The 25,014-nt window shown below is 37.2% G+C and overlaps 3 protein-coding genes across 4 annotated transcripts; 1 reads left to right on the forward strand and 2 right to left on the reverse strand.

Moving 5' to 3' along the window:
* The first annotated feature begins 2,808 nt into the window (after positions 1-2,808).
* On the forward strand, positions 2,809-4,248 carry LOC107799518 (F-box/kelch-repeat protein At1g80440). Its single transcript, XM_016622639.2, has one exon. It carries the CDS (start codon positions 3,096-3,098, stop codon positions 4,164-4,166), a length of 1,071 nt encoding a protein of 356 aa, XP_016478125.1. The 5' UTR covers positions 2,809-3,095; the 3' UTR covers positions 4,167-4,248.
* Positions 4,249-4,802: 554 nt separating this feature from the next.
* Positions 4,803-9,829, reverse strand: LOC107799516 (uncharacterized). Its single transcript, XM_016622637.2, has 5 exons — positions 9,450-9,829; positions 7,877-8,966; positions 6,628-7,481; positions 5,640-5,696; positions 4,803-5,212 (listed from the first exon to the last, which is right to left on the reverse strand). The coding sequence occupies exons 2-5, from the start codon at positions 8,844-8,846 to the stop codon at positions 4,967-4,969; spliced, it is 2,127 nt and encodes a 708-aa protein (XP_016478123.1). The 5' UTR covers positions 8,847-8,966; positions 9,450-9,829; the 3' UTR covers positions 4,803-4,966.
* A 3,399-nt stretch (positions 9,830-13,228) lies between these two features.
* On the reverse strand, positions 13,229-24,267 carry LOC107799517 (protein MLN51 homolog). Of its 2 annotated transcripts, none has more exons than XM_075256370.1 (12): positions 23,320-24,267; positions 18,217-18,319; positions 17,879-18,111; positions 16,956-17,794; positions 15,616-15,721; positions 15,106-15,231; positions 14,462-14,517; positions 14,311-14,356; positions 14,117-14,184; positions 13,938-14,013; positions 13,619-13,704; positions 13,229-13,527 (listed from the first exon to the last, which is right to left on the reverse strand). In XM_075256370.1, the coding sequence occupies exons 1-9, from the start codon at positions 23,841-23,843 to the stop codon at positions 14,157-14,159; spliced, it is 2,061 nt and encodes a 686-aa protein (XP_075112471.1). In that variant the 5' UTR covers positions 23,844-24,267; the 3' UTR covers positions 13,229-13,527; positions 13,619-13,704; positions 13,938-14,013; positions 14,117-14,156. The 2 variants fall into 2 exon arrangements, with proteins under 2 accessions (XP_075112471.1, XP_075112472.1); XM_075256371.1 differs by having other exon boundaries at positions 14,462-14,593; positions 23,320-24,263.
* Positions 24,268-25,014: the final 747 nt, after the last annotated feature.

The following is a 25,014-nucleotide window of genomic DNA, read 5'->3' on the forward strand; positions in this document are numbered from 1 at the left end:
CATTAGAATAGTTAGAGTTATTTTCGTAAATGAGCTTAATAACCTCAATGGAATCAGTTTCAATTTCTATCCTTGTGAAGTTCATGTCTCTTGCTATTTTTAACCCTTCTAGTATTGCTTGTAGCTCTACATGGATGATGGATGGGAGAAATTGCTTTGCATGTTTTATGGAAGCCTACAATCCAGTCACCTTTGTTGTTTCGAAAGACTCCTCCAAGTCCTACCCTGCTACTGTTGTTATCAAAAGCACCATCACAGTTTAATTTAATAAAGCCTTTGTCAGGCTTTATCCAACTAATTTCTACATTGATTGTTCTTTCCACAAAAGGATTTCTTTCAGTGAAGAAAGTAAATTCCCAAGATGCATGTATGACCTTTCTTATATCCAGGTTGTTATTTAAGTTGTTGATGTTATTATTGTTCCTGTTTTTTCATAGTTCCCATATACAATAGGGAAATATAGTAATCCACTTTTCAGAAATTGTAATTTTTAATAAAGAAATTTTGTTAAGTTTGCTAGCCAGTTTTTATTATTCTCAATATCCAGAGGTGGTAAGCCCATTTTATCCCAAAAGTGCATTGAGATAGAACAGCTAGTAAAGATGTGTTGTATGTCTTCAACTCCTGCTCTACAGATTGTACAGTTGGGATCAATATTGATACCTATTTTAGCTAAGTAGGCCCGACAAGGAATACGGTTGTGCATGCATTGCCATAAAAAAATTAATTTTAACCGGGCAATGGAGTTCCCAAATCCATTTAAAGGGTCTTGTGGTAGGGTCATATTCATGGATTAGTTTATAGCAAGACTTAGTCGGAAAGTTACCTGAAGAATTAGGATGCCAACTTATTTTGTCAGTTGTTGAACCTTTGCCAGGAGTAGGAGTAGAGAGGATGTTGTTGAGGATATTGTCAGGTAGTTCAAAAGAGGTGACCTTTCTATTCCATTCATTCCTCTGAATGAGGTTTTTTAAACAAAGGTCCTGATCATTTATATTGAGGGGACCTTCAATTAGGCTTCTAAGTGGTTTATAATTGTAAATCCAATTGTTGTCCAAATGTTAATATTGGAGTTGGTACAAGGGTGCCATAGAATTCCTCTATTGCAAACTTTCCAACCTTGCAAAATAGATTTCCAGATAAAGGAGGAGTTATGTATGGTATTCCTAGTGCCATATTTGGATAGCAAAATTTGACCCTAGGGAGATGAAGTATTATTAAGGAGTCTCCAAACAAGATTAGAAAGAAGGGCTAGATCTTTTGACTTTGCTTGATGAATCCCTAATCTTCCCTCAATTTTATCCCTAATTCCTTTTCCTTGTATATCTACTTGCACTTCGGAATATCTTAGCTAAAGTTACTCCAAGAATAAATCTATTACTCCTCCGTCCAATTTTTATTTTTATTTGTCACTTTTAGCATACTAAAAGAAGACAAAAAAATCCTTGTTATACTCACAATATTAATTACTCATTTCAAATTATTTTCTCAAATCCATTAAAAATATCCATCAATTAATATGGGTATCATGGTAAATTATGTACTTCATTTATTATTTTTTAAGGGGTGTGCAAAGTCTAAGTGGACAAGTAAAAATAAACGGAGTATTATTTAGAAAATCAAACAAAATTTTCTTTGACCATATTTTTTATAAATAGTTTCCTCCAACATCATCACAAACGAAGATAAAGAATTGCGTAGATAGGAGGACCAAACGAACCAACCCACTTGTCCTGATCGGAACAATTGAAGAAAGAAATAGAATTGTGAATCTTTTCCCTTTGAATTGTTAACTATTGTGACTTTCTAATGTAATTTTTAAATATGTAAATTTCATTTTAAAAAACGTAAAAATTGCACGAGGCGGCCTATTTGGTCGTACACATTTAACCTATACCCATTTTTTTTTAAATTTTTAATTTGTACACACTTTTTAAACAACTTTAGCCCCCTTTCTCCTCCTCCTTCTCCAATACTCGCACCATTATAGAAAACCAGCTTTGCCATGAGAAACAAAGGCTTCTCCAATACTCGCACCATTATAGAAAAAAATAAACAGTGATGTCTCTGTACTTGTAAGGTCCAAAATTGGTGTTCTTGACACCAAATTCAGCATTCATTGTAATGTTGAATGAAGAGTTTTCTGCATTTTTGGACAACACATCAAAGGTAGCGGACTGGACGTGAAACTTGGGAGTTCTGACTTTCATTATGTATAATGAAAGAGAAGAGAGTGATTGCAATTTGAAACAGAGTAGAGAGTGCAACAAAAATTAAGAGTTTCTTGCGTTTCTTTTTTGCTCAGCTCTTTGGATTGTATGGAGTTGGCTGATTCTTCAGCTTGCTTTGCATGTCCGTTAATCTGAAGTTGATATTCCCCTTCTACTGCCATTTAGTTTCAAGTCAAATTTTATTTCAAAAATTTCAGCTTATATAGTGCTGAAGTTTTTGAAAAAGCTTAGCCAGGACAAAAAAAAAACTTCAGCGTTTTTAGTGCTGAAGTTTTTAAAAAAGAACTAAATAACTTCAGCATCACATAACTCAGCTACTAGAATATTTAAGTTCAACAAATAGAGAATAAAACTTCAGCACTAGAATGCTTAAGTTCAGCAATTACAAACAAAAACAAGTTCATCAAATAGAGAACAAAACTTCAGCGCTAGAATGCTTAAGATCAGCAAATAGAGAACAAAACTTCAGCACTAGAATGCTTAAGTTCAGCAATTACAAATAAAAATTTTCAGCACACTTGGTCTACTTCAGGCCCGGCTACTAGAATGCTAAATTTTTGCGTGATTGTCTTTGTTACTTCACCCGGTATGCTGAAGTACCGCAAAAAAATGGATGCGCGTACAATTTTTTTTGCAAAACGAACACAAATTAAATCGTTACCCAAAAAGCATATACATACAAATTCCCCGTAAACTTTACAACATATTGAAACGGAAGGAGTATAGGTTCCACATCCCATTGTGTATGTCCTTATGGGTCCCTCCACTAATACTTTATTCCTTGTCTTTGTCTTTCTCTTCTGCTTGTCATATAAAATCCAGTAACTTATCTTAATTTCGCTGTGTCTCCAAGACTTAAAAGCCATGGAGCTAATTCCCAGTCTTCCTTACGACATAGGACTAGAATGTCTTATCCGCGTTCCATACGATAATTTCTCGTCCGTTACATCGGTCTGCCGGAATTGGAAACTCCAAATTGAGCTTCCAGAGTTTTGGAAGCTAAGAAGAGCTACTGGCTTCACCCGCCAAGTAATCTTAATGGCCCAAGCCCAAACCGATGACCCGAAACTAAAAGTCGGGTTATCCAAGTACTCCGCTTTTCCAGTTTACAGGCTCACGCTTTATGAGCCGGATTCGGGTTATTGGGCCGAATTACCACCGCTTCCTGGCAACTCCGATGGGCTGCCGATGTTTTGCCAGCTAGTCGGAGTTGGGTTGAGCTTAGTGGTAATCGGCGGCTGGAACCCTATTACTTGGGAGCCTTCTAACGCAGTTTTTGTTTATAACTTTGTGACTGCCACGTGGCGACGGGGAGCTGAAATGCCGGGTTGCCGGAGATCCTTTTTTGGCTGTGCGTCGGATTCTGAACAGACGGTGTACGTTGCAGGTGGACATGACGAAGAGAAGAACGCGCTTAAATCGGCGATGGCGTATGACGTGGCAAGTGATGAGTGGGTCCCTATGCCTGACATGGCAAGCGAACGCGATGAATGTAAGTGCACTTTTTATCACGGCAAATTCCACGTCATCGGCGGCTATGACACGAGCATGCAAGGCCGGTTCGGAACAACTGCCGAGTCATTTAATACTTCCACGTGGCAGTGGGACCCAGTCGCTGAACATTTCTTCGATTCTGCCACGTGTCCGAGAACTTGTGTTGAGGGTGGTGACGGAAAATTATACTTGTGCCGGGACGGTGATGTGCTGGTACTCCGAGATTCCACGTGGCAAGTTGCGGCGGCGATTCCGCCGGAACTCCGGAACGTAGCCTTTGTGACAGCGTGGCGGGGTAAAATTCTGATGACTGGTTCTATGGGATTTAATGAGCCCCACAACACTTATATTCTGGATTTACAGAATTACACGTGGACAAAAATGGATGCTCCGGTAAACTTCTCCGGCCATGTTCAATCTGGCTGTTGCCTCGAGATGTAACATTTTTAAGGTTTTACCACTTTGTGTTGATTGTACAGTTAGAAAATTAGAAAGATTTTGCATATAGTGTTTCATTTGCCAACTTTAGTAAGTGTCCAATTTGCCACTGTACTACTTGAAATTGAGAAACTTTGACTTCAGCTACACTTTTTTGACCTGCCTTTATGAGAAAATTCTGTTTGTAAAGAATAGGGTAATTTTTAATCATAGTAAAAAATAAAGAGGAAAATTTGAACATTTTTCATCTAAGTAGCTTCAAGATTTATGAATGAACCCAAACTATAACCCAAATTATGATTTATGAATGGACCTAGGCTGGGGCAGAGCTCGGGTTGCGGAAGGGGTTCAAAATGCCTTTTTGCCGAAAATTACATTAAAAAAAAATTAAATTAATTTTTATGCATAAATAGTAGATATTGAATCCCCTTGACTTGTAGGTGTGTTTACTTTTAATACTCGAAATTCTCTCAGTAAAACTCTTGGCTCCGCCACTGAACCCAGAGGTAAGATTGAATGATTTCAAATAGTAGAAAAACAAGTTTAAACCTTTTTCCCTCACGTTTAATGTGATGGCCTTCAGAAAGCCAACTGATGACCATATTTCAAGCAAATTGGACAACTTGGCAAAGTAAAATCTAAAAAAAGTCGGATCTCTATCAGTAAACACTGACTAAAACTGTACAAAAGACGTCGACTCTTAATCTGGTTTTCTCGGGGAAGAAGATAGTGGAAAGACCAACAGCAACAATACTGGAAAATTGTACAATCAAAAAAGAATGAAAAATGCCTTCTATCCAGTGTTATTTTATTCGCATGCAGTCGTATAATACTTCTCTGAAATTCTTGTACATATGCCTCTTTAGGTACATATCTTCTACCTTCTTTCTTCCATTGCTTCCCATTCGCCGCCTTTCTGAGGGGTTATTCAGCAAATACTGAAGATTCTGGGCCAGAACTTGAGCGCCTGGACGTCCCAAAGGATGGAGAAGACCTGTTACGTTATGTTCAACGATCTCCTTCGTGCCCCCAGCATCTGTTCCCAGCACCTGTATCAAAATCATACGCCAAATCCAGTTGTTTTAGCCCTATCTTTAATAATGAGGTGATTTAGTAAGGAAAACACAACACAGTTTTAGATTCTGTGATGATTAAATCTAAGAATGCATGACACAGAGAACTGCCAGAGTTTCCTACTTACTCAAGATTCACAAATTTTTGCAGTTCTATACTTGAGTGCAGGTTTTGTATAGGCAACCATACCAACTAATCAAGAGAAGAGAATTCCAAAACATGACTGCTTTTTCGGGGACGCTATTTTAGTATTGCGTTCTGTTGTTTTTGTTCATTGTAAACATACCGACTAATTAAGAGCAGAGGATTCCCAAATATGACTGCTTTTTCGGCATGCAAGTACATGCATTATCTAAAGGTGACGACAATATACTATTGGCAGGACGGAATTGAGAATCTTACAGGAAGACCAAATGCCATTGCTTCAATTGTTACTCTCCCAAATGTTTCTCCAAGTCCCTGCAAAAATAGTAAACAACCGTTACATTAAAATGTGTAGCTAGAAATTGAACTAAGCAACCATGACTCAAGAAACAGAAGTATCAAATGAACCAGTACATTCTATCTTCTTCCCTCTAGTGAACTAGTCGTAAACAGAATAGAAAAATTCTTTTAATCCATGCCCTTTAGTACGACGCCTCATATACACCCAAGTTGAATTCATAAAGGGATACAAGCAAGCCAGCTAACCCAGCTTATCAATTTCATTGGGAGACCCACAATTTATACTGCTCAAATGCCATGACTTGGTACTCATTATAGCAAAAAGATTCATGTTGCTGCGTAATTTTTACATTCACTGAGAAATCTTTACAGGATAGCAGAGCCTTACTGTGCTTTCAATTCATTTCAATCTTAGATATCACCAATCATGAAGATAATTTAGATCTGCAGAGCATAGATATAATATAAAAACCCTGCCCTCTCTATCTATGTCTATTTACTTGACCTACATTCTTTTTTTTCGCTTCCAGCTGATTTACTCACAGTTCTAGCAAAAATCAGAATCTCTTTTCTTAGTACGTAACTTGATTCGTCAAAAAAAAAATATTGTTTCTTAGTTCTTCACTTCTCAAACTATATTTTTCTTTTTCAAAAAGTAAAACCATCATTCAATCGGTTATTTAATCTTGATATCTGTATATTCTTTTTTACGCCATCCATGTCTACTTACTTGACCTATATTATCTTTTTCTTTTTCATCTATCCAGTTCACTTGCCCTTCTTTCTAAAAGCAGAAACTATATTTCTTACTTTTTCATCTTCTCACTGTTACATAAACTTCCCTGTTACACTCTTGTTTAATATTTAATATCTAAAAATAGCATAGCCATTCTACATTTCCTGAAACTGAGCCGTAATTAAGTTAGATAGAGTAGTAAAGGCTCACCTGAGAATTCATTACATAAGCATCTGCAGCAGCATAAAGTGCAGCGACACGAGTGGTTGCTGGAGTCCATAGTACCGTGTTTGACAAGTTAGAATGCTGATTTAGAAAGTTGAGAAGCGCTTTAACGTAAGGCACCTTATTGCTCTTGGATCCAACTGAGCCAATAAGAACCTTAAGCTTCTCTCCCTGCTTTCCTTCAGTCACCGAGAAAAGCTTTCGAGTTCTGCTATCTTTGTCAATTCCAGCTTCATAGTTAACTCCCTTAATGAACAGCTGCGGTAGCTGAAACACTTTCCTTTTCGGGTTATTTTCCAAGGCAGAAGATTCGTTTTCCAGTTCACCAAATTGTTTCCAATTATGAAGCAATGCCCTTTTCTGATAAGCTTGATTTTTAACAGCAGATCCATTTAGAGGAGGAACTCCCTCAATCAGCAAACGTGTTGATTCAAGAAGCAGAAACTGACCCTTTCCAGGGTTTATACTACTCAATGACATGACAAGCATGTCATTGTCTGTCAACCCAATCTCTTTTCTAACAAAATTTCTCAGTAGCTGCCTCTTTTCCAGCATCTTCTCAGGACTGAATAGCGGGGTGCTCAGTGAGCACGGGATGCCTGCTACAAAAGCCAGTTCATCACTAATGGAAAGCGGAACCAGTGCGGGCTGGGTTTTCAGCTTTATATGTTCTTCCTCACACCATGCTAGCCAGCGTTTAGACTGTGATTCAGAAAGAAAGACAAGCTTTTTCACTCGGTTGAAAGCTAGCTTTGCCCGATCAAAGTATTCCCGCCGGTTTTCCATGATCCACCAAGCAATTTGACTTGAACCTAGCACAGTACGTGCCGCGTATTGTTCTGAAAGCGACATATTAATTGTCAGAAGTTAGCCAAGGCACGCAAAGAAAGAAAAGAACAGAAGCAAATTCATAGAGTTTATTACGGCTAAATCAAGGAAATTAAGACTCTAAAGCTAGCACAGCCAAAAGAAGAAAAAAACAGACTCTTGATGAAACAAAAGTGAATTGATCAATAAAGATCTATCAAGAAGATTGCATCGCAAACTAGAAAAAAAAATGGATCTTTTAATGAAATAATGAGAAGGTGAATAATATGCAGATCTACCAATTGAACATGATATGCTGCAGCTGTTCTATCGGTGAAGAAGAAGATCACAATACAAGCACAACTTGCCACATTGGAACTCTATAGCAGATAGATACAGTGATGATAGTATATGTGAAAGCGCTTACCTATCCATGACGCACACACTGCAGAGCCTGCAATAATAAGATCTGCTTTCATGGCCGTTTTGAAACTGAGGTCCGATTTGTCTTCTAGCACTTTGATCTTTCTTCTAGATAGTTCTGACATCAGACCACCCCTTCTGCTGAGAGGTACTACATAAACTGTGGCCCCACAGCTCAAAAGCTCAGTCGCCAATTCCAACATGGCAAGTGGAGCTCCAGTCATCGAGAGTTCATGGAGTATCAGCACAAACTTCCTAGACCAAACAAGACGTGCAAACTGACTTTTCCTATCGCAGGTTCCTGACCGCTTCTCAGGACTCCACTCCAAAATCTTGTCCTCTACTGACCCAAATGGACCAACAAGCAGGCCATAGGTAGTATTTCGTTTTGGTATTTCCTCTTCTTCGACTTCTGCATTATCATTTTTGACTTCCGCTACCACCTTCTTCTTACCACGAGTCTTCCTACGAGAAGCACGTGTAGATTTCTTGCTCTTCTTCTTAGAAGATGCAACCTTGTCCGATACCACCACACTGTTTTCCTGTTTGGCCAAGACGACATCCATGTCCATTGAACTGGCCTTTGTTTTATTACTTGGAGCCTTGATTGCTAAAGAATCCGCATTTGCAACTAGAACTCGTTCAACTTTTTCCTCTGGTTGAGAAGTTCCATTGCCTACATCACCTCCAGATCCTCCAAAAATGCCTTCCTTGTTGTCGCCATGAGCCCACCTTGACTGGACATAAAATCCTCCATATGCCCAAAGAGTAATTAAAAGCAGCCAAAGTACAATGCGGTTACTTCTAAACCACTGAGAACTGAAGGCATTGCTTTTACCATCTCTTCGCGGGGTACGTCCAGAGTTCAATCTCCTGAAGGAAGGTGATCCTCTAGGAGTTGACCTTCCAGATAATGTGGACTTCACGGGACCAGTCCTCAACGGTGACAGTCTTACTATATTCAGATCCTCCATTATTTGGACTATGTATGCTAAAAATGTTCATACAAGATTAATTTCATCAACAACGTCCCCAAAAATAGGTGCCAATTTCATGGTCAGCTATTGAGTTGAATAGCTTCTTCAATACCATACCTAACAAGTTTAACAAATTTCAGAGCCTTTTTGTGAGTACAAGAATGGTTTCTTTAATTTGCAGAGATTAAATGAACATAACTTGTAACATAATTCAGAATACTAATGCACGACCCATAAAATTGATTCGGAGAAATATAGTACTAATTACTTGTTTTTTTGCGGTTCCCTCGGCAAAAGAAAATAAACTACTACTAAATATACCTAGCTAACACTTGGGCATTCAAATCTTGGACTCAAATCTCAATACTACTAAATAAACAAAAAGTAAATGCTTCTTATGCAACTAAAGCAAACCCCTTCTTCAGCTCCTTTGGCAAACGAAATATTAAATAAATAAAAAAAGCTAAAGATTGACAACTTCAAGAAAATACTAACAAGATTGCTAAATTAAATGCTCATACATCAACAGTTAATCAACTAGCCTCAATCAGAATTAGCTAGGAAGATCAAAGACTAAGTAAAAATTATAAAAATACTTACAAAATTGAAGAAAATGATGACGTGAAGCAAGACAGAACAAGTGCCCTTCTCAGCTGAAAATCCAACTAAACTCTACTCTGAAAAATACTCCTCTGTTTCAAGATCTCCGTTTGAATTGGACAAAGAAATTGTTACGATGTGGATCTTCTTGATAAAACACGAAATAGTCAAAATGATTACTGTCAAAGTGAAAGAGACTCACTCTTTGTATTCAAGAAAATGGAGAAATGGCAAATGGGTATTGAAGAAGAGAAACTTAAGTTCAAGAGCAGTGCAAAAAAATGATGAGTACAGTCCCACCACAACAGAGACCCAAGAGAGAGAGAGACTAATGTCTGAAGAAAACTGAATTGAAGATCTTCTCGTTGTTTATATTTTCCGTTTTTGGGATATTTTTTCTTCTGTACCTTTTATTAATTTAATGAGGTAAGTGTCACGGTCACCGACGCTTAATCTTTGAAATGAACGGTTGAGATGTAAAAAAGACGTCACCTGTTTTTTCCCTTCTTTTTTTACACATAAAAAAATCGAAGCTGAAATTGCCTAAAGCTGCCTTTGGTAAGCATTGGAAGGAATAACTTCACATAAAACTTGACTATATATATTGTTAACTAAACTTTCAACTAGGAAAACTTCAGTACTACTATAACCCACATTACAAATCCTATAAACCTCTGCAGTACTTGTCACTGAACTAAATACTGAAATTTTTTTACACTAAGTTTATAATATGTAACTAGTCTAATAATATCTCAAGTTGATTGATATCGTACTGTTTTTACGTGATTAGGAAAAATTCTTTCCAATTGTTTGTTAAATGCCTAAATTTTGTAAAGAGCATTTTGGGCTAGTGTTTCACCAGGTCAGGATAGATAAGGGCTGAAGTGGCAAGCAATTTTTGAGAAAGTGTTTCAGCAGGTCAGAATAAATAAGGGCTGAAGTGGCAATTTCTGGTAAGATAAATTTGGTCTAACCAATCGTCCAATAAAGAAGCCAAGAATCGGTGTTTGACCAAAAATATGGGTGCTAAGATGAAAGTGACTTTGCCGCTAAATGGTGGAGACACCAAAAACATGGCTAAAACTTAAAAGAGAGAATTTTTGCTGTGTTAGTCAAACTTGCCTTTGTAATATATGATCCAATGAAACCACAGATAAAATGCTTCCAAACTTGGTTATGAATAAGTATCATTATTTGTAGAAATGGCGTGGGTAGCCACTGTTTAAGCTGGTATTTTACTTTTTATCCAGTATTTTTAATGCTTAGCAATAGTAGCTACTAGTTTATTAAAATTAATATGAAAAGACTGTATTACCCTTTTCTCCCCAAACGGAAATACACCAATTTGTCATTCTACCCAATTTGGTTTCCCCCTTTCTCTCTCACCTTTTGCTCTCCATCGTCTCTGCCAAGAGCAAACTGGAGTCTTTTTTTCCTTATAATTTTGCTTTCTATCCAACTCTTCCTCTCTTGATAGTATCCACAAGTTAAATACTGAAATCTCCTCCCTTTATATTTGTGTGAATGGCTTATATTTCCGTCAAGCTTTATATAGAGTATAAAAGATTTGAAAAATTAAATCAATTCAAAATCAAACCATTACTCCATTGATAGGAGCAATTTACAGGGGCGAAAATATTATGGTAGAAATGTCTTGAATTTTTCTCATTTTTAGTTTATTTTAAGGATAAGTAATGGAAAAGAAAAATGATTACAATTGCTAACTGAAAAGGAAGAGTCACCAAAGTTAAGGACATGTAGTCCTGAAGTCCTAAAATTAAATTCAAAAGTTAAGGACATGGTCCTGAACTTAGAGTTTCAAGTTCAAAAGTTAAGGAAATGTAGTCTTGAAGTCCTAAAGTTAAGTTCAATAGTTAAGGACACAAGTTCAAAAGTCAAGGACAAACAGTCCTTAACTTACAGTTACAAGTTCTAAAGTTAAGGACATGCAGTCCTTAACTTACAGTTACAAGTTCAAAAGTTAAGGACAATAGGTCCTTAACTTTAATTTCCAAGTTCAAAAGTTAAGGATAGACAGTCCTTAACTTACAATTACACGTTCAAAAGTTAAGGACAAGTAGTCATTAACTTATAGTTAAGGACAATAGGTCCTTAACTTTGACCTACAAGTTCAAAAGTTAAGGACATGTAACCTTGAAGTCCTGAACTTAGAGTTCCAAGTTCAAAAGTTAAGGACATGTAGTCCTGAACTTAAGCACAAAAGTTAAGAACATGAGCAGAAGGGTATTTTCGTCCGGCCAGTTAATGTTTATTAAAGCAGTGGTTAAATACTAAAGACATTTTAAACGGTGGCTTAAAAGTAAATATATGTGTTATTAGTGGCCAACCGTGCACTTCTCCCTCATTATTTAGCTCAAATATCTTTTAGATAAAATTCGGAATAGCCTCTCTACCTTTTCAAGATAGGTGTAATGTCTGCGTACACACTATCTTCTCTAAATCCGTTTGTGAAATACTTTTAAACGGTGGCTTAAAAGTAAATATATGTGTTATTAGTGGCCAACCGTGCACTTCTCCCTCGTTATTTAGCTCAAATATCTTTTAGATAAAATTCGGAATAGCCTCTCTACCTTTTCAAGATAGGTGTAATGTCTGCGTACACACTATCTTCTCTAAATCCGTTTGTGAAATACACTAGGCTTGCTATTGTGATTGTTATTGTTGTTATCTGTTAAATAGAATAAGCATACAAAATAAGCTTGAAGAGTGACTGTCGAGAATCTTAATTGAGAAACCCAACATGCATCCTACTCATTGACTCCGAGTTTCTGAAGTCCGATCAAAATTTAATATGAAAGAGTCTGCAACTAGTAGCATTATTTAAATGCTCGAGCTTTGTGATGATTTAATGAAGATGCGCTGTACCTGTACGCACAACTCCGAGAGAAATAGAAAATCTCCTACCCTTTCAAACAAACAATCGACTCTTCATCAATTTCGTTTGCTTCAGCAAACTAGATTAATAACAAGTGGAAATAGGGAACATCATTTTATCATGGATAGCTAAATTTTTTTTTTTTTTTTCACATTTCCCGAGGATCTATTGGAAACTGTCTCTCTGTCCCATCGGGATAGGGGTAAAGTCTGCGTACCCACTACCCTCCCCGAACCCCATTTGTGAAATTTTATCGGGTCGTTGTTGTTGTTGCTGCCGTTGCCGTTACTGCATCGACCTAGAAATTTCTTTGTTTTTACCAGCCCTAGAGTTTGGTGAATGGTTTTCACACAATAATATTTACACAGCTTGATACCCTTTTGGTTTCTAAAATATCATAAGGCCTCTTGATCTCCTTCACATGTTCAACCCCAATTATTATATCAAAAGCCCCCAACGAAATGATTGATACAGTTGTAGCGACAAACATATGTAAAACTGAAAGCTGCAAGTGTTTGCACAACCTTTTAATTCTATATAATAAGCAAAAAATACTACAGTCAAAAGTACCACGCCCCCTAATTAGTTTCATAGGTTTAGCAATCATTCCAATGAAAGAAATCCTCATTTATCCACTAACAATTTCCTTCTACTGCTGAACCCTCAGTTGTAAAGTTAAAGTTGCCCCAAGGCGCTACCTGCATCCTTACTCTCTTAAATAACAATTGGTAGCCCCTGCCATTTCCTCCCAAGTATGCCCTTGCTTCCAATGGAAGAGACACAAGTCTTAACACATAATGTTACACAAGGTTTCCCACCAATCTATCGACTAGAAAGTAATCCCACTAGTGAGGTCCATCATCAATTCCATATGTGCATAAAATTGGAGAAATAAGTCTTTGTAACAAAATTTATTATTCAAAATCTGAGCAAGCTATGCTCTCTTGTTAACATAATATTTAACTACAACACCCTGAAAGTATCCACCAAATAAGTAGTAACTTAAGGCCACTAACGGAAAATTTGGGAAGACACTAGGAATATCTATTCAGAAGAGAACTTCACATAATAAGAAAACAGCTGCAACCGCTTCCGGACTTTTACCATTATTTCGTTATCATTTGAAGAAACCAACCAACAATTCTCAATTCCTTCAGTTAAAGAAAACCAAGCCACAAGAACCTGAGATTTAAAAAAATAAGGTAAAACTTATTTCTCAATTTTAAAAAGAGACATACACAAGTATGAAGACTAGAGTACTGTAATGGTATACCACATATTTAAACAAATAACTGCCACCCGTCAAGCTGCAGGTATCCTGCAAGTGAAGCAGCATGAGCAGGCGTTTGTCATGTAAACCTGTGGATAAAATGTCCAGAATGAGAACAGAATACAATGAATATAGATCCGGAAGAAACGAAAAACATAAGATGTATAAATCGGTAGTAGAAAAAATGCCCCAATACTGTTCCCCTTCAGATAGATCACGATACCATCAGATAAATTCATTCGACTTAAAAATTCCCCCTCTACAGGCCAGTAAGAGTGCTTTTTTGGGGTTATGATAGTAAACTCATGAGCAAAATTGTTACCTAAAATACATCACAACACATGAGAGCCCTAGATGAGTCCATCAACAGTCGGAGAGCATAGGGTCTGGGAGAATGCCTGCAGCACCACAAGTTTTGCTCAGATATTCGCAAAACACTAACTATAGATGGAAAATTTTAACTGTAAACTAAAAAAGAAAATTTTGACTGTAACTTTTGACCTTAATCTGCTTATTAAACAGCTTCAACCTACAAACAAGCTCACTGATCAAACTTCATCTCTGTATATCTGCAAAGAACAATAAATGAATTTAAAATTTAAAATGGTTAATTAAACAAAAAAAATCATGTGATTAAGCAAAAAGGGAAGGCTGGAAATAGAGCCTCATTTCAGAAATGTTGAATATAAGCTTGCCTGCGAGGATTCTTCTGACGCTGACCTAAGTCATCATTTGAGAGCTCTGAGAGATGAAATGGGGCATACAGGATAAGTGATATAGGTCCACAGATATGCAGGAGCAGAGCAAATTATGCAAAAACTAGAACACAAGCACCACATATCTCACCTGGTCTCTGTTGGGGATTGCATTCATTATTTGGTTTACCGGCATTATTCTCTTTGCTGCAAAGGAAGCGATTGTTAAGTTTCTTTTCCACTTTTTACAACCATAATCAAAAAATGCCTGCTTCATGCATAGCTGCAATATTTTACAGAACCAAAGTCACTTTCTTACAGACAAATTGTAATAACAAATGACGTTTATAGGTGAGAACGGATGACAAATCCACAAACCAGTAACTGTCGATGAAGACTGAATAAAGACATTGCACAAGCAGAACTCTCTCAGAAAAAGTATGCTCCTTAGACTAAACTTACAATAAATATCCATAAATAGCCAAAACAACAAAATGGATCCCTCAAAACATTTGCTTTTCGAGCTAAGCAACCAGTACAAGTTTTTCTTCGAGAGAAAAATATGGGTCACATTTGTCTTGACACTCCATCATGCTATCAGAGTTCACATATCATGAGTAAGTCATCGCAGAACAGAAAGTAGCGATATCTCCATTAAGCAAAACAAGGCAAGAGCACGATGTATTTGCAAAGGAATGAAAGAAACATGTGGAACAAGTATGATACGCACAAGCCAGCACGAAGAAGAATACTAATGAAACGGGAATATCCTGAAATGGAGGTGAGAATACTGACCTTGGAGCAGTAGTGAGAGAAGATATTTGCCCAGATGGGCGAGCATTATAAGCACCATCAACAGCAAAATATGGCGAACAGTATGTTGCACCTAATGCTCCAGCAGCCCCAGCTAAAACTGGCAACCTGACAATTGAAAACCAACATCATTTAAAATTACCCAATATAGGGAAAACCAGTGTATCAATATTTATGAATAAATGAACAGAGGTAAAATAATATACAACGATTCAGATGGAAAATATGGTTTCACTCCATAGACGTGCCATTCATCCCATCCACAACTGGGTAAATGATGGAAAATGCTTAAGTAATAAAATCTCCATATAGCACATGGAAGTTACACTCATCTTGACCTGGTCGCATTGGCAGAAAAGCTATGTTGCTCGGACTCTCCGAAAATGTCGCCGGGTGCGTGTCGGATCCTTCAAAAGTAGTGTATTTTTGGAGGACCCGACATGGGTGCCCCGGCATTTTGGAGAGTCCGCGCAACATAGCATAAAAGCTTACCATGTCATCTCAGAATTCCCCAAACCACCACCAACATATCCAGGAAAGGCCATGCCAACAGCAGGAACTCCAATGCCACCGCGGTGCTGTCCCCCGAATTGCATGACTGCAAATTCACAAGAGAGAAAAACTAAGTGTCACTGGGAAGCTGGAGGTAAAAAAAAATGATTTCCCTTTAGGAATATGCACCAATATAATTACCATAATGTACCAATAACAAACCAACATTCTTGATAAATATCACATGGCTCAATATAACTACAGCATAATCTTGCACCTATATAATGACCATAATCTATCAACAATAGACCAACATTCTTGATAAATATCACATATGGCTCAATTTAACTATAGCATAACCTATATCTATATCTATGCTAATAGATCGGAAACAGTCTCTCTGTCCTTCTAGGGTAGGGGTAAGGTTGCGTACATCCTACTCTCCCCATACCCCACTTGTAGGATTTTACTGGGTTGCTGTTGTTGTTGTTGTATATTTATGCTAATAGAAAAGTGGGATACCACTAAATAAAAAGTTGAATGACCAAATGCCCATCAAAAGTCAATGGACGTTTATGCCCCTTAAGAACTAAATTATTCATTCAACATTAATGTAAAAAAATATAAACTATAAAGTTTGTCTTCGAATTTAAAAGTTTGTCTTGAAACTTTAAATAATTTAAAATGGCATGTTTATGTGAAGTCTTTATCTTTTCTAGAGTAAACCTTTTTTAATTCCATAATGTTTATCATATTTTCCGTGACTTATCAAAATACTATACTGAATATTATAAAATTCTGAATATTACAATATTACCCAAAAGAAATTCACTTTTGGAAAATACACTGAATTATTTGAAGAATATAAAGTCGATCAACATTTCAGGGTTATTTTAGTCTATCAACATTTCACCTAAAGTGGTGGGCCAAATAATTCCCAATGTTAAACTACATTTGTCACAAAATGTTTTCTCACACGTACAATTATATGTTGCACATCAAGAGCTAGGGATATCAATGTCAACAACAAAAGTTCTGGCCATGATAGAGCAACCAAAGTGATGAAAGTAAATATACACCAAAAACAACATCCTCTCTGCAGATTCAACTAATATCCAATCATTTTGGTTCAAGAATTGTAATGCAATAACATTGACTTTAGATGCTGCATTGTTTCCCCGCCGATGACCTTATAATGAATCTTTTTACTTGTATATAATAATTTCCCAAAAATAAATTGAGTGAAAGAGTACTGCACGAACCATTCTCCAAGGGGCACATACAGATGATGTTTATTAAAGAATGTTATACGAATCATAGTAATTATAAAAAGGTCTTACCTGGCAAAAAGGTTGGTGTTGCAGGAAAGTTCTGATCGCCACCACCAACACTTCCAGGTGCACCCATAACCTGAGCTCCGCCATGCAGAACCGATCCCCTTCCAGTGCTCTGAAGAGTGCCTTTTCCTTTTGCAACCATAGCACTCTTTGATTTACTTGAATCCAAAGAAGATTCAAGCTCTCTAGTTTCAGAAATAGACTGTCCAGTTTTTGGGGGAGATGAACCTTGAGATCCAGTACCAGATCGCTGAGCAAACTGCTGACCAGCAACCTGGAAAGAAGGTTGTCCTCGACTTTGAACAGGATTTCTATGAGTAGAGGAGAGGTTTATTGGCTGAGAAACTCGGTTGAATTGGTTATTTATTACAGGAGATTGGTAGTTTACAAGTGGCATTGCATTAAATCCTCTTCCTTGGCCTCTCAATGGCTGAGATTGAGTAGGATTTATTGTTGAGGAGCCAGGAGGCAACTGCAAACCAGATGATGGTTTCGCAGCTACTGCAGTAGTAGGATCAGCAATATTAAGCTTGTCAAGGCTAATAGAATCACCAACATTCTTCCCTTGCACCACTACAGTTGATCGTGCAGTAGCAGAACTATCTCCTAAAACAGAAGGCTGAGCACTGCGGCTACTTGTCCCGGTTTGCAACTCTCTCTTGTCCGTTGTAGTGATTCCCTTAGTGGAGGAACTAGAGGGGTAAAATGGAGGAGAAGCAGAATTCAAGCTTGACACAAAGCTTAGCTTAGCAGCTGCCACTGCATCATTTTCTACATTTGATACAGGAGTAGATGCTTTGGCTGTGCTGTGATGTGAAAGTTTCTCAGCTGACAGACCAGATCTGAAAATTTCAATTTGATGATGAACATTAAGAAGAATCCTTGCGGATGAGGAAAAGGAGAAAATTAACTGAATTGACACTCACTGTTTGTTTGGTGGAGGCGGTGCACCAATGTTGTCCTTAAATGAGGGCCGATACCTTCTAGGACCCCTGCCTCTCATACCCTTAGAAGCATTATTTTGAATCTTCTGGTTATTATTGTTGCCCTGAATGTTGTCATTGATGTCAGCTTTGGGTCTTCGTGCTCGCACAGTTCCACGTTCAGGCCCTCGCCCTCTACCTCGTCCACGATAACGACCCCTTGAAGCCCTCCTACCCTGAGGATTTTGATAGAATAATATTGATATAGCAACACAAGTTATGCAAAAGACTAGGAAAAAAGATAAGCAAAAACGAAGAAGCATGTGGCTATAAGCATTCACCTCTTCATAGTTCCTCTCCTCCACGCTCAATTCTTCGAACTTGTCATGTCCCCATTTCCGATCATCTTTTGATTCCCATAAATTCCTTCCACCAAAAGTTCGCCTAGCAAAACAATTATACAACAATATCAAACTGTGCTCATTATTAATAGAAGAGCATTTGTAACATGTCAGGGTTGTGCATTTAAGAGAGTGAGATAACAGTAAGACCCATAAAGTGGTACATAGAAGCAGCTTATGTAGTTCAGCACATTACCAGCACTGTCAGCAACGCCAATACTTAGAAGGGGTCAAAAAGCATGCCTATTCTGACATCCTCGTACAACTTACAGTTTGATCAAAATCTTCGACTTTGAGAGGAAAGAAGAAATGCAGATTGAACTCATATACGAGTGACCATGCATACCAGTATCCAATCACTTCCATCAAATACTATCAAAACTCATGCTTTGCAGCAGCATCACTTAGAAGAAGCACTTTACAAAACTAAGTTATGATCCCAACTTTCATTGCACTTGTAATTTCCGATTCTTTAGAAAGTTATATTTAGAATTAACAATGAAAACCAAAATCGCTAAACAATAAATTTAGTGCTTCTGCGGAAACATTGAAGATTGCAAACATGAAATTTGATATCTCATTTGCTCTTGAAGAACGGTACAGGTTGTGTGGTGTTGTTTCCTAACAAACCAAGCATCCATATAAAGAGGTTGCAATGCAGCTAACAAAAAAACATTAGACAAATGCAAGACAAAAAATTAAAGCATGATGTAGGTGCTTATTCTATGGTCAAGGGTACATGCAATTTTATCCCTAGTCTTCAATCACTACCTGATCATTTTGTTCTTCTAGATAAAATGCACAGGTCAACAATGACATATACTCAGAATATCATTCTCACTTAGGGAACAGCTATATACCTGGATTCAGGAACAAAACATACACGATTTGTGTAAAGTGTAAATATCCAGTGCCGGTACTTGTAGTTTTCTGCTAATTTTCAGTTTAATTTGAAGAATCCACCCAAAGCACCCATACCCATGTCACACCTATTTGATATGGGTAAACTAAGGATCCAAATTGAGAGGTTCCCATTAAACAAAGTCACGGAAAAAAATATACTCCCTCCGTTCTAATTTATGTGAACCTGTTTGACTGGACACGGAGTTTAAGAAAAATGAAGACTTTTGGAATGTATGGTCCTAAACAAGTGAAAAAAGGGCCCGGAATATTGGTGGTTATAAAAGCTTCTCATTAAGGGTAGAATTGTAAGTTTAAGCTAAATTGTTTCTAAATTTAGAAAGGGGTCATTCTTTTTGGAACGGACCAAAAAGGAAATAGGTTCACATAAACTGGAACGGAGGGAGTATCAGATAAGCAAAATTACAATGGGGGATAGCGTGACTTTGGGTATTTCACCCTTCTTAGTTGAATGGTCTAATTTGTCTGAATATCCGGAAGATACTGGAAGAGGACTTACACTCAACTTTACCCCGATCTTCATTTTTTAAAGAAAATAAAATTTATTAACATTTTGAAATCTTCCACGCTTCATTGCACAAAAGAAATAGAGCATCTATATTTCACTTTCTCTTTTCTTCACTTTTTAAAACTGTGTTAAGCATTCATGCTCTTCATTATCAATTTCATAACTTCTTTTTCATTTAGTATCCAACAGTTCTATATATAAAAATGGATGGTATAGTTTTTATCTTCCCGTGAGGAAAGCTGCAAGAGTTCAAGGTGTACAAGCCTTCATTGTGTATTAATATTAACTACAACGTCCGATCTTCCACAAATACCCCAACCCCTTTTCTGATGGAATAAAATGTAAGAGTTGACCAATGAATAACATGTACTAAAGGAAAAGGAACATGATCATGTTGAAGTCAAAGAGACACGAACAGAATCAGGTACAAACAAAAGGCATCTCGGTGCACAAAGCATCCCGCGTTCACGCAGGATCCGAGAAAGGGCCGCACCAAGGGGTGTGATATAGACAACCTACCCTAATGCAAGCATTAGTAGCTGCGTCCACGGCTCGAACCAGTGACTTATAGGTCATAAGGAGACAACTTTACCGTTGCTCCAAGGATCCCTTCAAAATCAGGTACAAACTGAGGGGGGAAAGATGTTGCGGCTAAAACCATTTCTGTCAACATATTCAAAGAACTCATAAGTGTCAACTGAAGGAGCGGAGGACACGTGTAGCTTGACAAGAGGAAAATATTATTCTGCAGGGATGTTCATACGGTGGGAAGAATGCTCTGCATGTGTGAATAAAACCAAGAAGTGCCAGGGACCGAAGATGATTCTGATGAATTTTATACAATAAAGAGTGATGCTCTTGATTTAGAATAATTGGTAGAAAGGAATGCAACATGCGTGGTCGATGAAATATTTCAACCATCAGAACAATGGACACTAGGGAAGTTATGGGTGACATCAAACGGGACTAAGTTGTGGGATATGCAAATTAATGGCCCAGAAGGACCAGAGATGCACAGAAGATAGTGAACAACCGATGAAGAAACTCTAGCAGACAAATAGAGGGAACAGAACAAGTAATGGTTCATTATCTACATGCTACCCGTAGTCTTAAGCCAGAAAAGAAAAGCACCAGCTATTAGTATTACAGTACAATTATTCAGACAATATCTTAGATATACAGGACAAAGTAGCTAATGCATAATTAGCATAAAACAATAGAATCTTTTAGCTGTAAAATGACCAAATTCAGCGAATTCACAACAATCAAGGTTTAAACACTGATTTTATTTTAATAACATTTAAGCCCTCAAGCACCAATTTTATAGACTCAAAATACGTCAAACCATCTGACATCTAATCTTCAAAAAGCAATACAATTCCATATTACTACTCCCTGTAATCCATTTTATGCGGCAGAAAACTCTTTAATATTAAAACATCTCATTTTACCCTTAACAAGACGCTCTTACAACCACAGAAATGCCATAGCATGTTTAAGACCACAAGTTGTAGCGATACATTTGTAGCAAAAGCCTTTCTTGAACTATGTGGCCAATCAAACACCTCCATATAAAATAAAATGGAGGGAGTATTTAAAAGGCACACTCTAAACATTAAGCAGTAATTCAACTCAGAAAAAATAAACCAAAAGCTTCCAGAAACTAACATTATAGCTAGATATACCAGGCTCGAAACATTCTCTTTTTTTGACCCAGCCTGATCTAAACACTTTCATCCTACCTTTTCAAATTAGAAAAGTTCATGGAGATGCAACTTCACTAATCAGGTGTTAATGGAACCTGACATTGTAGAAACATTCAGAAAATGTGTTCTCCCACTACAAAAAAAGTAGTATGGACAAAAACCTTTGACCATTGTGCAGATGTTTGATAATACAAGGCTCTCTTGGTGCTTTTCCTTGCATTCTTCCATTCAATTAACTCACGAATGATAACTAATGGTAAAGATCCTCAATCTCCAACCATAAGAGCGGAGGTCCAAGTAACCAAGGATAGAATGTTTAAAAGGCCACCGTCGAGCTCTTAGTTAGGGCAGTTTAGCAACTGGGATTTACTAAATTTAAAAAAAAAAAATTACATTAAAAAAAGGTTCTTCCACTCAATAAATTTGAGTTAAAGTATGATCAACCTTCTCTTCTAGATCTATAAGTTATCCAGTTCTCTAATGAACAGATTGTTTAAGCTATATGCCACATCAATCAATTTGTATTTCTTGGATGCATATCAAGCACATTGTATAGGATTACTATGTGACTTAAGAAACAGTACCATGTGAATTTGCAATGTTATTTACTACTAGGTTCCTTGATTTTTACTTCTGCAAGAGTTATTTCAAGGGAACAGGTCTAAACCTCATAGCAGTTCATGGATAACTTAGTATGCTAGAGCACAAAGGCATCATAACAAACCATGTGATACTTGCATGTGCCATTTGACACTTCGAGTTATACTGAGTGGACCATCAACTGTGTGGATCATATTTCCCTATGGGTTTGATCATTTTTTCCAATTCAGTTGAAAGTTTACTTGAAAACCGTTGGAACCCCCAAACTGATCCACAAATGTACCCTGTTACTGAGAGCTTTAAGTCACCTTGAAAGAGGGAAGGTGGCACCATATAAGCTGGTATAGTACACCATCACCAGGAATCATTTTAAGGCCAATTAACCAGAAATCCTAAAAGAATCAACAAAGACCGCAATCTTCAAATCCACCGACCAGTAACTGAGAGAGAGGAAGACAGATCTTCATTCCCATTACTAGTAACTACATATAAGCTTCCTGCTGCTACTTTTTCTGAGCATGCAAAGCTTGACATGCTTGATTTTAATAAAAACGCAAAGCAAATGATCAAGAAATTCCTAATTAGCAAGTTGTTCTGCAATTTTCTATCATATAGCAGCTACCTAAAGATTCCTTCAATTCAATCCTTCTCAATTGCACAGGAAATTCTCTTGGAAAGCAATTACCCAATAAGTTAAGAGTACTTTGTATAAGGCAAGAAGTTAAGAGTTCAAAGTTAGCAACAATCTTCCACTCACGAAGTGAGGCTTCTTCCCAGTAAATGCAGATGTCTACAATATGTTTCAGGAGCTAACACAACTATTGTTATTAATTGCTTAGCAGACGAAATATTTATGAGTTTAACCAAGGTAGAATATCCAAAAGAAACCTTCATGGTCCATATAGCTTTAAAATTCTGAAAGCAATCAGCTGATTATCAAAAATATTGACCAGGACACAATGCTATACTCATATAGGGTGCCAAACTAATTACTCTATCAAATCACATTCTGGTTGGGCAAGATTAGGCCTGTCTGATGGACTAAGTCATGTCTCAACAGCGGCATGTTCAATAGCTCCACTGGACCAAATATCTCTACATGTGTTCATAGTATTTGACGAGTTAAGATGGCACATAAAGTACAAAAACCTTGCAAGTTCCATATAGTTTTAATTTCTGAGAGCAACCAGCTGATTATAAAAAATATTTACCAAGACACGATGCTATACACATATAGAGTGCAAAACAAATTACTCAATCAAATCAGATACTAATGCACTATCTCTGAGCATAGAGAATGGACAATACCTGTGTCGTCCACCGGCATTGTCTCGAAACCTGTCATCGTGCATGTAAAACGCTCCAGCAGTGGGCACTGCAAAGGGTTCATTCTCTTTCTTCTCCTCTTCCTCCCCCGGCAGCACATTATTCTCATTGCCATCAGCAATCCCTTGACCTGACCCTGTTCCTTCGCCCACAACCACCTTCACTCCATCAGCACCCTCCGCTACTGCCTCAACCTCGTCCGTAACACTTTCCTCATGACCATCGCCAACAATTCCACCAGCTTCCTCGTACTCATCCTCCTCGTCCTCCCCGTACTCTTCATCATCGTATTCTTCTTCTTCTTCTTCGTCATAATCGGCAGCAGCGCCTTGTCCCTCCGATTCGCCATCAGATTCAACCCTCCGATGGGAATTTTCTCTCTCCTCCGGTTCCCTTTCTTCCTCCTCCTCGTCATCGCTCGCCTCTCTCCTCCGCATCTTCAACGACAACTTCGCTTCTTCCGGGTCGCTCTCGTACTCCGCTTCTGCTTCTCCCGCACTCGCCATTTTTCAACTGCTAAATCTCGCAACAGTTCACACCAAAAGCATAAAAGAACGAAATTTTTATAAACAATAAACTAAAATTTTGAAGAATCGGGGATTAATAAATAAAGGTTGAGGTTTTGGGGTGTGATCTGAATCTTTTGTAGAGTTAGATTAGGGGCAATTGAAAACCCTAGAATTTTAGATGGTGGATTAATTCCGGTACCCACCCAACCCCCAGTCGATTATTTTGTGGATATTTTTACACGTTATTCCTCAAACGATGTGTGTCGTCAGCATATTATATGTAGGGGAAGTCGTCTTACATTCCCGTTTGGGATTCGGATTCTGATTCGGGTTGGACCGTGGACTTGCTGCTCTCCTATTATAGCTAAGGTCGGTGGTCAATGGTCATTTAGCCGTTGGGTTTCTGTTTTCCTTCTCTCTTTCAGGAACAATATCTTCCTCTATTTATTTATTTTAAAACAGTAAAAGATATTTGTATTAAGTCAATAAATATAAAATATTTTACATATACAATTTATTTATTTTTTATCGATTTTTAGTTACGTATAACTATCGATGATGCAGATAAGCATTTACATATTTTTGTTATACAAACTTTTACTCTATCTACTTTATTTTATATAGTACCTTAGAGGTTAAGACTTTTACATGAGGTTTTAAACTATTTTTGTTATACAGTTATGTTATTTATACATACAAAATTAATTTTAAATAATTGAGAAATTTATGTTCGCAGTGAGATTAAAAGTTAGATGATTTGATTCTCATTCTCCAAATGTTTTCATCTTTTTTATGATAGATAGCTTTTTGCTAATTGTTAAAATACCGATAATTTGGTTCTTTCTTTTGATAACAAGAGTATTGTTTTGACTATTGATATCATTACAATAATTGATTTTCTGACTTAATGAGACTTGTCAAGGAAAGCAAAATACCGATTCAACAATATAGGTCTTATATATAGAGGTATAATTTAAGATTTGAAGTTTATAGTTTTTCTTGATCATCACAACTTAATATACAACAATAATATGTTTCACACTCTCACTCACTCACTCACTTACACAGAATTTTCTTCTGAGAAAGTATAACAGATGATATAGCTGAACAACAGTTAATATTTTGAATTTAATTTAAAGAATTTTCCTTTTAGAGAGCTGAATAAGGC

Source organism: Nicotiana tabacum, chromosome 6 (assembly GCF_000715075.1).
Source record: "Nicotiana tabacum cultivar K326 chromosome 6, ASM71507v2, whole genome shotgun sequence".
Lineage (NCBI taxonomy): Eukaryota > Viridiplantae > Streptophyta > Magnoliopsida > Solanales > Solanaceae > Nicotiana > Nicotiana tabacum.

Excerpts from the sequence above, each read along its gene's own strand:
- LOC107799518 (XM_016622639.2), top strand. The coding sequence starts at position 3,096 with ATGGAGCTAATTCCCAGTCTTCCTTACGACATAGGACTAGAATGTCTT.
- LOC107799517 (XM_075256370.1), bottom strand. The coding sequence starts at position 23,843 with ATGGCGAGTGCGGGAGAAGCAGAAGCGGAGTACGAGAGCGACCCGGAA. Across the intron at positions 18,112-18,216 it reads AGGAGAGGAACTATGAAGAG|GGTAGGAGGGCTTCAAGGGG; the intron begins GTGAATGCTTAT and ends CAAAATCCTCAG. Across the intron at positions 15,232-15,615 it reads GGGAATTCTGAGATGACATG|GTTGCCAGTTTTAGCTGGGG; the intron begins GTAAGCTTTTAT and ends TTCAATTGTCAG.
- LOC107799516 (XM_016622637.2), bottom strand. The coding sequence starts at position 8,846 with ATGGAGGATCTGAATATAGTAAGACTGTCACCGTTGAGGACTGGTCCC. Across the intron at positions 7,482-7,876 it reads AGTGTGTGCGTCATGGATAG|AACAATACGCGGCACGTACT; the intron begins GTAAGCGCTTTC and ends TGTCGCTTTCAG. Across the intron at positions 5,697-6,627 it reads CTTATGTAATGAATTCTCAG|GGACTTGGAGAAACATTTGG; the intron begins GTGAGCCTTTAC and ends CTATTTTTGCAG.